Source organism: Charadrius vociferus, unplaced genomic scaffold (genome assembly GCF_000708025.1).
Source record: "Charadrius vociferus isolate BGI_N301 unplaced genomic scaffold, ASM70802v2 scaffold217, whole genome shotgun sequence".
NCBI lineage: Eukaryota > Metazoa > Chordata > Aves > Charadriiformes > Charadriidae > Charadrius > Charadrius vociferus.
This window is the reverse complement of record NW_009649190.1, coordinates 745155-757400: the sequence shown is the minus strand read 5'-3', so window position 1 is coordinate 757400 and position 12246 is coordinate 745155. Positions and strand designations below refer to the sequence as shown.

Genomic DNA, 12246 nt, shown 5'->3' with positions numbered 1-12246 from the left:
ATCTGAACTCGGAAGTCTTCTAGTGTCCTGTAGCCAGGCTGGGGTCAGTGCTACTGCCAGAATTGTAATTACTGGAAAGCAGCAGTTTTGTTAATGGCTCATGCTTGCTAATTCATAATAAAGGTGCTCTTGGTAATGATGCTCCTAATAATTTGCCTTCCAATTCTCGTATTTTTGTAAGATTATTCTTCATATACCAGTGTTCTTTCTTTCATTTCTTTGACATATTTCTCCTCAGGTGCACCTTCCACTTTTAAATGTCGTTTTATGCCATCAAAAAACAAAAGTCTCAGCTGAGGTCTCAAAATACCCTCCTTAAGCTGTTTGTTGCTTGGAGGTTACTTTGGTAGTAGGAATTGAAGTTTAGAATAGGATGTAGACCAGAGTAATGTAGAAAATGAAAAGTCATCAGGAAAAAAAAATTCTTGCCCCATTTCCAGTTTAAACCTCAAAATATTTTTCTTTCCTGTATTTGCTTAAATCCTAGAAAACAGTGTGTACACTCATTTTTCTTACCACTTTGCTTGCTTTCCTTACAAGCTACAAATCTATGTAAGAAAATTCCATCTACATTCCTTTCACCTGGTACTGTCCTTGACTTAAATTTATCCCTATTCTTTATGTCTTACATAGATTCATTGAAACAATCGTACCCCTTTGGGGATTTTGTATGTAGGACTGAGAATGACTTTGCATTGTACCCTCTTTGGACTATTGTCTTGGTTTCCGTTGCATTTTGATGTAATTAGCTTTTTGCCATCAGATTTGGATCACACTCTAGTAACCTTTCACCATACTTTCTTCAATTTTTGTTGGTCAAGGAGGCAGCCGGATTTGTTCAAAGCATAACTATTATTTGAGTAATTTGTTCTAGTTTACACTAAAATCTTACACGTTATAAAGCCTCTCTTGGTTTTACAGTTCTAAATTAGTTATTTCCAAGTCTAATCGGACCAGTTCTTTCTCTTTTTTTATACTCTGTCTTTGAGATAGTTAACCTAGCAAGTTTAATCATCTTTTTGATGCTATTCTCCATACTGAACAGTGGAAACCTTTTGCTACAAGTAACCACGTTCTTAATATTTCTGCCTAACATGAAGCAGATCACCTCCAATCCTGTCTGTAACACCCTAGGACTTTATTACAGCTGCTGATTTGCCAGATAAGAGGTTTTATTTTAAAAACGCCTTTAGTTTCCTTATTTATCTTTCTTTCTCTGAGTGCTTTTTTGGCTTTATTTATTTCTCATACAATTATTTTAATTAGTGAGTTACGCAAATACTTTCCAAGACTGAAGGTCTGAGAAGGCAGTTTTATGTGACAGTTCACCTATAGTAGGATTTTCCCAAATCTATTGCCTGTACAACATTGCTGATTTCTTTATTTCTCTTGTATGAGTTTTTGTTATTACAGCACTCCCTTTTCCTCCCATGGAAAATGTATTTCAGTCTTTGGCAGCAGTTCTCCATCCTTCCTTGGGAACATAAAGATAGAAAGCATCAGGTGTTTTTCGTTTCCAGTTAGCCTACTTATTCCATAGGAAGTTACCACTCTTGAACTCCACCTTCCCAACATGAAACTTCAGAGGAAAAAAAAAGTAGTATTTCTTAGTATTTGATGATTCTTAATTTTGTTCTTTATTCTGGGTTTTATACTATTAAAGTGTTATTTTTATACTTCATTTTTTCTGAATATTTTGTAGTGCTCATTCACTTTCCCTTTTATTAAAGGGCTCTTCAAAGCAGTGTTGAAAATTATTTGCGTGTGAACAAGGCACAGATATTCCAACGGTATGTCCAAAAATGCCGTGTTACCTAGAACCAAACCGAAGGTGTCTTTGTCCATGCTTGAGCAGTCAGGCTCGTTGTTGTCAATAGTGACTGGAACGGTGGTTAGGACTGCTGTACTAAACACTCAATAATGGTGACAAATGAAGTCAACCACTGAGAGACTCTCACATATTTTAAATGCATGTTCTCAACAGCCCAGTGTCAAATCCAATTTATCATCTCCCTATGGTTTTCCAGTTTCATGATTTGCTATTGTTAATATAACGTCTTCGTGAACACCAAAAAGATCTCCATTTCCAACATGAGTTTCTTTTAGGCGTCAAAACGATTGAAGAAGTTTTCTGTGTATGCTCTTCTGAGTTAGGTTTATCATAATTTTGTTCCTTTTAAACAAGTGGGTAAACAGCAAGAAGATTCATGTTAACAATTTATTCCTTTCTGCTCTATTTGAATCATGGTTCATGTCTGAGATCATTAGGTCTCTTTTTCTTGTCTGGTTATATTATGAGATTCCTGCTCTCTTCAAGTGCTGCCAGCCTGTCTCTGAGCATCTCCCTGCTAATATCTTTTTCAATTGCACACTACTTCTTGCTCAGTGATGTTTGTTAGAGAGCAATCTTAACATTTCTCTTGCCATCTTTTTCTTTACTTTAATACTTGAGATTAGAATATAATAACTTGGAAAGAAGAGCAGCTTACTGAATGAATGAATTTCATGTAAAGTCTTTATCTTTTAAGTTAGTTTATTTGGGAAGAATTTTTGGCATTTGGAAGTCAATAGAAATTTTAACATTGATTTCCATGTCCATTAATAGGTAAAACATTAATGTCCAAAAATTTTTTATCGGTAGTTCTATTGATGGTTGTACACTTCTGAGAATTCGGAAGGTGCACTTAAACTTGTTTCCAATTTTAGGGCTGTGAAAGCTCAGCTTTGCTGTCAACAATGACTTTTTTGTGATGGTAAGCCTACATTAACTGCTCCTATGAAATACTAGAGGAGGTATGGAGCAGAGTCTAGAAAACATTCTCATTTGTAAGACCCTTCACAGTTCCACTTTCCCAGTTCATTTACTGTTGTGTTAATGTCTCACCTTGGCTCAGACCCAGAGTAAATCAACTTAACCAGCTAGCATCATCTCTACAGTAATGTTTCATTGCATTTTCTTCAGATGAGACTACTACTTGCTGGTTCCATGCCATTGTATTATCAAAACCAAGTTATTTAATACTCTGGTTTAATTGCCGTGATGTACATAGTGCAGTTTCTTCTAAATTGGCAGTAAGACTTTGTATTTTAACTGTCCTCAATGTCACAGCATTTTTAACAATTCATTCAGTAGAAATTTTTTTTAATTTTAGTGATTTTGTGACTGCTACAGTACTTAAAGCTGTTCATGGAGCATGATTTCCTGTCTTGGTTTACACTGATTACTCCAGTAGGGGGATTGTCCATTAGTACTCAGGTATTACTGTCTTTGAATGTTTTATTATCAACAGTGAATCCATAATTAGTAACAACTACTGTAATAGCAATCAAAATATTGTATTGGGTTTTGGGACCCTGCTGGGTTGGGCACTGCAGAAATGTATTAAGGAGATAACTGTGTCCCGATGTATTTTTTTGCAGTTGCACAGTGTAATCAGGCAAGGGCAAAAAGTGAGTTATATGTTGTTTTAGCTGAAATATCATTAAATGGTTGTTTCATTACTCCATTTTTTACTTTTTGGTAGAAGCAGAGATCTTCGCTCTCTTCAACAAGCCAAAAACCCCACAAAGATGCAGCCAGTATTATACAGTGACTATCCCTATGAGGATCTCCAGGAATGGGCAGACTGTCAACAGCTTAGAAGCAAATTGGCTGGAGCACATGACAGATCACTTCAGGAAAGGAGGCTCGTTGGTAAATGCCATCTTCAGCCTTGGAATGGTAAATGGTATGGAAATTACAGAAAGCATTATGCTGTGATTATTTTCCTTTCTCCTCTAATAGAGGTCATTATCTTTGAAGAGAAGACATTTGGGAGGTGCTTTTAATATAGGCTTGGGGCAGATTTGGTTTAGATCAGCCTATTTCAGTGAAATGGAATGAAAGCACAGGAAATATTTTGGCATTTGAATAGGGAAAACAGATCGTGTATTGTATTTTATAAACATACTAGATATGATCCTGTAATTGCAGAAATATACAGAATTAAGAAACAGTACCAAGTAAAATGAATTAAGCTAATAAGATTGTAAAGCAGATGACATAAAAGAAAGAGTGGCTTTCCCCTTAGCTGTCTGGCCACACTGCATATGGGTCTGATAGCAGGTCAGTGTAAGGACCCTCCAGTTTCATCGGGGCAACATGTAGTCTGTAACTCCCAGTTCTTGCAGAGACTCTTTCCACCTTGATGGCACAGTGTTTTATATCTTCTGTGTTATTTCATCTAAGCTAGTATGTTCATATAAGTGATGGATAAATACTGGTCTTAAATGAAGAAGAGAAGATTAAAACCCAGATTTTTGTGTGTTGCAAAAATGTGGCACTGAATCCAGCTTAATACTGTAGGCAGTCTGTACTACACTCGTGGCCACCGTGGTGTCTCTGAAGACAAGCTTCCTGTACAAAGACAGACTTTGGTGCATAGTAGGGATATGAGAGACATAACCAAGGGACCATGAGAACAAACCAAGGGAACATAAAACAACGGCACTTGAACAGCCAGATTAAGTTTACTGGAAAATTTTGTGACTAGTATACTTAATGGTTAAAGTGCTTATGTCTGAATCTTTCACCTAATTTTGGTTTGTTTTGCATTCTTCAAAAGGAATGTGGTAACCCATAGATTGAGCACTGCTGCTAAGACTCGTGGGTTTGTGCCTCAAAATTATAGGAGAACTGCTTCCAGATCGTCATCTTCCCATTTTGCTGCTGGTCAGGATTCCAGGACCCATAATAAAACGCAGTAATATGAGTAGGTTCTGGTAACAGTCAATCGGGAAATTAACAGGCAATCCTAATTTTTCATTTTGCAAGCAAGTAGCAAAAAAGGAAGGTCTAAAGTTCAGCTGAAGGAATGCTTTCACACAGCTTCCTGGAAAGCCTTGTAATTGCTAGTTAACTTGCTTAAAAACAAATGTTCATTTACTTTATGTGTATAAATTGCAACTCATAGAGGCAAATCTAATTGGCTCTATCAGGCTCAGTGTTTTCTTTAATAAAAACTGCTTATCAGTGCACTCTAAAATGCTTTAAACACAGCATTTTTCTGTTATTCAAACTTCTAAAGTTCATTTACATAACAGGGGCCTGGGAGAAGTTCACGTACTTGAATACCAGAGTGAGGAGTGCTGGATAACTGCCTGTGGACATAGATAAAATAGGCTTGAATGATGACAGTAAAGTTTCAACATAAACAGGACAACGAATTGTATAAAAGGGGACAGATTCCAGATTAAGCTAGATGAGAGATTGAACATGAACAGTTAATAAACGTTTTTATTAGCGTTTTGCAGTTACAGGAAGAACAGGTTTAGAAGTCAAAAAGCTCAGAGTTAAGGTTTCTAAAAGTGTGTTAATTATAACAGTTAAAACGCTGTGAACATGCCCATGCTATTAGAAGGACATTTGCTAAAACATCTGCAAGTTACTATCAGTTGCAGTTAAATGTTTGTGATTTAAATTCTAAAATTTTTGTACGCTGCAGAGAAGCAGAACAGCTTTTTCACTCACATGCCAACCAGTATGAAAAAAAACAGGGTGGGGAGGGGGGAAGAAAGAGGGGGCCGAGGGCTTCTCAGCTCCTTACTTTTTTCTAGTCCTTTATGGCAGCCTATCCAGCTCTTCATAGCTGGTCTCCTTATTCCCTGATTAATCCTCTTCCAAATTAAGGTAATATTAGCATACTTTCTTTAATTGGTTATATCACATTTCTTTGTTCTGGGGGCTGGTTTTCTCTTTGGCTTAAAGTACGAATTCATTATGTTGCTTATTAGACTTAAAAGCAGGGTTATTATCTTCTTCTTTTCCCCCTTGTCCTTGGAATGCCCAATGAAGTGAAGATTTCCAGATTGTCAGTAGTCATAAATCTGTTTCTTCCTTCTGCCAACAGTTTAATAATTAGTCTTTAAAAGAGTTTTAAAGTTCACTGATAACCATTGTTTCTTTTTTGCTTATTTTACCAGATAATTATAAACAGAAATATAGCACAATTGCAAATTACAATATGTAAACCACGCAGAGTTACACCGTATATATATAAATGTATTCAGATTTTGCTAGTAAGTTAGAAACAGCAGCTTGCTTGGTCCTTGGATGTTCACAAATGTTGACAAATAACAGTTGCTTAAATTTGGAGTTCAGTTACTTGCTGGTGTTTTTCAATCCAACTCATGTCGTTGCTAATTCTGCCTGTACTCCTGGGTGTGAACTGATCCCACCTAGTGATCTGAAGTGATCACAGGACTTCACCCTTGCCCTCTTCTAGTAAGAAGTGGAGACTGCAGCAGCAAGATACAGATTAATACCACTGCAAATGGAAAGGATGTAACAAGGGGGGTCTCTTTCTTTCCTATAACAGCAAGTCTTCAATCTGCAGTGTGAGAAGGTGAGAGTGAGGAAGAGTCAAAGCTAAGGTTGTATTTTGATGCCTTAACAGACTAATCACAAGCCTGCTTGTCTTTAGTTGTTTTGAACTGCAGGTCTTTAAATGCCTGGCATTCTTGTATTTGTTTTACCATTCTGTGAATTTCCTGCCTTTCAAACTTAGAAGGCGGCAGCCAACCAACCAGAAAACATTGAGAGTACTTAAAGACAAAGCAAATGAAACAAAATGTGGGTTGCTTAGAAGAGGAAAATAGGCATTTTTTTAGAGGGTCAAATTGATTGTCTCTGTTACATTTGCACTGCTTCTGATAGAGATGAACCAGTGATGCTTTTGGCCAATTATAGTCACCTTATCCACTGAAGTGGTTGGGATTTTTATCATCCATATGGAATTATTTTTCTCTGTGTGTACTGAAGGTGAAAAGATTCAAGAGGAGGGAGGAATATAAATATGAAGCAAAAGCCAGCATTCAGGTCACGTGCCACATAAAGCCACAGATAGCTAGTTCTCATTGAGAGCAACAGCAGCCTAAAGGTTAGTTTCTTAGATAAGTGGGATTTGTAGTTCAGAGACAACAAGGGGAAAATTGTTGCCCACTAGGAAAGCTGTCATGGTAAAGTAAGAAATCTTTTCCCATATACTTCTTGTAAATCAGAAGCAAGAATGTCAAAATAGCTTTTTGTCAACTAAGCTACATCAAATATTTATACAACCCAGTGAAAATAGCTTTTTGTGCACAGTAGGATACTTAATAAAAAATGCAGTGGTAATGGAACATTTTCAGAGGAAGGACAGCGATTGTAACCTTTATGTTCAGAGCCTTTTCTTTAAGAAAGAGTGAAGTTATGCTTGTTCAAGAGTAGAGATTGGGAAATGATACCACAAACAGCAAAGTCAAAATAGTTTGTTTTATTGGCATTCCTTACTGCCCTATTGCAAATGAACTAACCTTTGAAATTAGTGAAGACCTTTTTAATGTAGGCTAAGTTCCAGGAGCTAAATCTTGTTAAAAAAGAGAATACCAAAAAAGAATATAACTGCATCAGAATCGGGCAATACCTTGCATGAGAAAGAGTGGAAACTGGAAAGACCAGCTCGCCATCTAAACCTTTAGATGGCTGATCTTGATAGATAGGTTAGGTGAGATTCAGCTGAATAAATGCAAGCGTGTGCCCTGCAGTTAGTTATCTGCATATGAGTTGCTACCCAAAAGTGCCATTATAATCAATAAAGATCCAGGGCTAGACCAATATAGTCAGTAAGATTTGTGTTGTGATCCACCTCATCCTACATCAGATACCTAAAGGAGATCAGGTAGATTGGAGCGGGTGACTTAGTGACAGCAAACCTAGATAAGGCTGAGATACTTGATGCCTCCTTTGCCTTAGTCTTCACTGACGCAGCCTTCCAGGCCTCAACTTAAAGGCAGGGTTCAAGGAAGTGCAGTGGATGAAGATCACGACAGGGATTGCTCGAGTTCCTGAGACCGAATGGTATGTGTCCAAGGGTGCTGGGAGAGCTGGCTGATGTCGTAACAAGGCCACTCTGAGTCATCTTTGAAAGGTCATGGAGATCGGGGGAGGTTTCCAACACTTAAAGGCAAATGTTGCACCCATCTTTAAACAAAGGCCAAAAGGATAATCCAGGGACTTACAGGGTGGTCAGCCTCACTTTATTCCCAGGTAAATGACTGAGTGAGTCCTCTTTGAACACATTTCTGCACACATGAAGGAGAAGAAAGTGACTGGGAACGGTTAGCGTAGGTTAGCATAACAAGAGTAAATCATACTTGACAAAACTAATTGTCTTCTATGATAAAATCACTGGATTCGTAAATGAAGGGAAAGCAGTAGATGTCATTTTGGGTGAATTCATCAAGGAAGTTTGACATTGACTCCCGTGCTACTTTTGTATTGAAGTTAGGACCCTGTGGCCTAGATGGGAGGACAACTAGATGGGTAAAAAATTGGTTCAGTGGCTAGGCTCAGAGGGTCATTGTTAATAGGTCACACTTTACCTGGAGTGACAAGAGGAGTGCCACAGAGATCTATCCTGGGACCCGTTGTGTTTAACAACTTCATCAATGATGCAGAGGAGGCAATGAGGTTTGCTTTTGTCAAATTTGCGGGTGATACCATACTCAGGGGTGCAGTTGTTGTGCTTCAGAGCTGGGCTGTTGTCCAGAGAAACCTGGGCAGGCTGGAAGAATGTGCTAGCAGGAGCTTTTTGAAGTTCCATGAGGACAAATGTCCTGCCTCTGGGAGGGGAGGATCTTTTTCACTAATCCAGACTTGGGATTGCCTGGCTGGGTAGCAGCTCTTTTGAAAAGATCCCGGGGGATGTTTAGCAAGCAGCAAGCTGAAGATCAGCCAGCAGTATGCCCTGGCAGTAGAGAAGGCATACCGGACTGTAATGACAAGAATATAGCCAGTAGATAAAAGACAGCGATTATCCTTCTCTATTTGGTGCTCGTTAGATTGCATGTAGACTACATACTGTGTTGGTTTGGGCCCTCCCTTAAATGGGGCAAGGAAGATGTTGACAAACAAGCTAGTTTAGCAGAGGACCAACAAGATAGCAGCTGGAGCACTTGTCCTGTGAGGAAACACTGAAGGAGCATGGAGAAGGGCCAGCCTTCAGGGACCTAGCAATGCCTGGCAGTGCCTATGAGGAGACTATCAAGAGGATGGATTGAGGCTCTTGACTGAGGTGTATGGTAGAAGGATGAGAAAAAATGTGCATAAATTGAAACAAGAAAGGTCCTGGTTGGATATAAAGAAAAACCTTTTCATCGTGAAAACTGCTCTGGAAGGGTCTGCACAGGAAGTTGTGCAGTCTCCATCCTTGGAGATTTTCAAGATGCAACTAGATAAAGCCCTGAGCAATCTGTTCTGCACCTGTATTGAACCTACTGTGAGCAGGAGATTGGACTGGAGACCTCCTGAGGTCCCTGTTCCCCTGAATGATTCTATGATTCTGTGAAACTGGATCCTGAATGAAATAATGCTTATTTCTCTCCATTAATTGTAAAGAGCGCCTTGGATGACTAATTCAGCTGCAGGCCTCTATATCATAAATACCTAACATTAGATTATGTGAATCTCACCTGGTGGGCCAGCTCTAGAACATGTGACTGTAGACTTTAGTTGCTGCAGACTCTAGAGCATCTGTGTGATAAAGGTATTGCAGGTAGACTCAATGCATCCATCCATCCATCTCCTTGCCCTTCTATGCCTTCATGTAAGAGTTTCCCTGGAATTCCTTGCTGATCCTGACACCATAGTATGTGTTAGGTGTGCCTTTTCTCCAAAATATGACCCCATTTGCTTTCTTTCTGTTGCTTTCTGCCAATTATTCTCGGCATCCCAAATGCTTTACATGTGAAGGAATTAACGATTCTTTCCTTTACTTCCCCCTTTCATCTGGAATAGTAGATGACCTGTAAAAGGGAAGATGTATGGCCAAGGTGTGAGGATTGGCAGACATACATTCATGGCCTGAAAGTTTAAATGTTGTGGCACAACAGGTAGAGAGGAGTCTTGGTTATGGTTAAGGGGGAAAAATCTTAGTAAGTGCCATCAACCAGTTTCTCTTATAGTATTTTTCACCAGCGTCACTCTGTTGAGCAGACACCAGTATGCAGCAGCTATCTTCCCCTCATCGTTTTTCCCCTTCCAGTTTTCTCATTTTCTGTAGGTTTCTCTCCTGGATAAAAAGTTAATGGATCTTAGGATTGACTGGATGTAGCATTCAACAGTAGTCACTGTACATACAACAAGGAAGTGCAGTCAAGTTTATCTGCTGCCTGTAGGGTCTCAAGAGCTCAGCTATTAGTTTCTAAAACATTACGTATGTGCCATAATGTTCACATATGTGGAAGCTGCGAACTGCACGAGTAGAACACGCAGCAGAGTGAAACATAAAGGATGATTTACGAGCGAGTGTAAACACACGCATGCTGATTGTGTTTTGATCGCTTATTAATTAGCTGGCAAATGCGTGGGGTGAGCTCAAGCTGCAGTTGTGCCAACAGTGCGACACTGAATTTCATTAAAAGAATTCACGATACAGGAGCAGTACACTAACACTGTGTAAAACTTCTTGGCAAGACCTGGCTGTCTGTGTCTAGTAGGGATCTATGGGTTTCTGATTTCAGCCTTAGGTGCTGTCCTGTCATCCCTGCTTTGGAAAATTAGAGTCCTATTTGTACGTTATGCATTTTAGAATAGATTTGGGTGTAGGTGTGGGTGTTGGAACATTGATGCATTACACAGAAGTTGAGTTGGTTCCTGCTTTGAAATGTGGAGTGTAACAAAGTGCCATTTCTGAATGAAATACAATAATTAACTCTTGTACCCATTTGTATGTGGCAAACTTGTTCTCGCTATGTTTTCTAATCTGCAATCCACCTATTTAGTGATCTGACCTGGCATTTCACAACAAAAATGTCTGTTCTCGCTCAGATGAAAAATTCATCTAGATGACAGGAGTTACTGCTTTGTAGTCCAGTTCGTCCTCCTTGGAGCAATGTGTAATACTGGTTCGCTGTAGTGGTGTGGAGTCTTCATCCCTCTTTATTCTAAATGGAGTTACAGGAAACCTGCCTGGGGAGACAGTCAGGTTGAAAATACACAGTGTATTTTTCTATTTCTTTGAGCTTCCCAACAGAATCCCTAGGAGAGTCCCAAGTATGTGGTTTTTGACTTTTTTCCATCACAACCAACCAAAAAAACTAAAATCCTGTTGTAGTTTAGATATGAGTATTTGCATCAGCTCACTTACAATTTAATAATTCGATTGAAACTGCAGCAAGAGAGAGTAGTGGACCGTGCAAAGAGAAGCAAAGGGATGTGCAAATGCTTGACACCTGCAGCAACAGTCTTGCTACAGTGTGTTTGTAGACATAAGCCTTCAACCCTTCAAATCTGGTTTGTTGTGGGCTTTGCCCACAACAAATTTATTATTTCCAGATTGAATTTAGATCATATAATGACATCAGAAGATGTTGACTGAGATTGTGTCTGCAAGAGGTAAGAAGCCTCTTAATCCTCTTCACTGCCTCCGTTGAGAAAATTGGTGCCAAGTTTGATACATGTTTTCCCTTGGAGGCAGGGTGCCTTCCAGCTGGCGTTTCTTGACCTTCTAATATCCACCAGGGAAAGCAGAAGGACCTGATGAAAAAGCTAAGCAGACTTAACCAGGAGACTCTACTGTCAGTTCAGGAATCTGTCGGTTTGGCCTGTGTGGTTGCATTTCAAAGACATGTACCATACCAGTGCAAGGAACATAGTTTTCCTAAAAATGTAAAGAAACTCTCATGTAAAATACAACACTTGGGGAGGGAACGAGCAAGGTCTTTATGATCATTCATACATGGTAAATGTGTTATTGAAACTAAAAAGACTTAAAAACATGCTTTGTGACAATGTGACAGGAGTTTTCTGTGCTCATAAAGAGTACAGTACTGCTTATTTACAGTTTTTCTAAATATAATTCTATTGCTTCATCATTTAGCTTATTTTAGCAAACAAAGGTAAGTCTTTTTTTTCAGTTATTCTGGTTCTTTTCTGTCATGGAGCTGACAAAACAAGTTCTTGGGTATGGGAGTGATTGCTGATTATGGAGTAAATGGCTAAGTTGAAGGAGAAAGTGCTGCTCAAGTAACTTTAGTAGTATGCGTTGTCTGAAAAAAGGCTGAACGTGCTGAGAATGCAAATGAGAATAGAAAGCCACTAAACCAGATGGTCAAAATGCGTTCATAAATTGATTAAATAGTTATGAATGTATCTCTTCTTTCACACCATTCAGATATGCCAGATCATCCTTAGTCCATGTACATCACTAACTGCAACAGCTGATCCAT

The 12246-nt window shown here is 38.9% G+C and overlaps 1 protein-coding gene across 1 annotated transcript in view; it reads left to right on the top strand.

Annotated features, from left to right (window-relative positions):
- RFTN1 (raftlin, lipid raft linker 1) overlaps positions 1–12246 on the top strand; it is an 87604-nt gene that overhangs the window by 58545 nt on the left and 16813 nt on the right. Inside the window, exon 5 of the mRNA XM_009888946.1 lies at positions 3525–3728. Within this exon, the coding sequence (XP_009887248.1) occupies positions 3525–3728 (204 nt within the window). The remainder of the gene's footprint in view (positions 1–3524; positions 3729–12246) is intronic.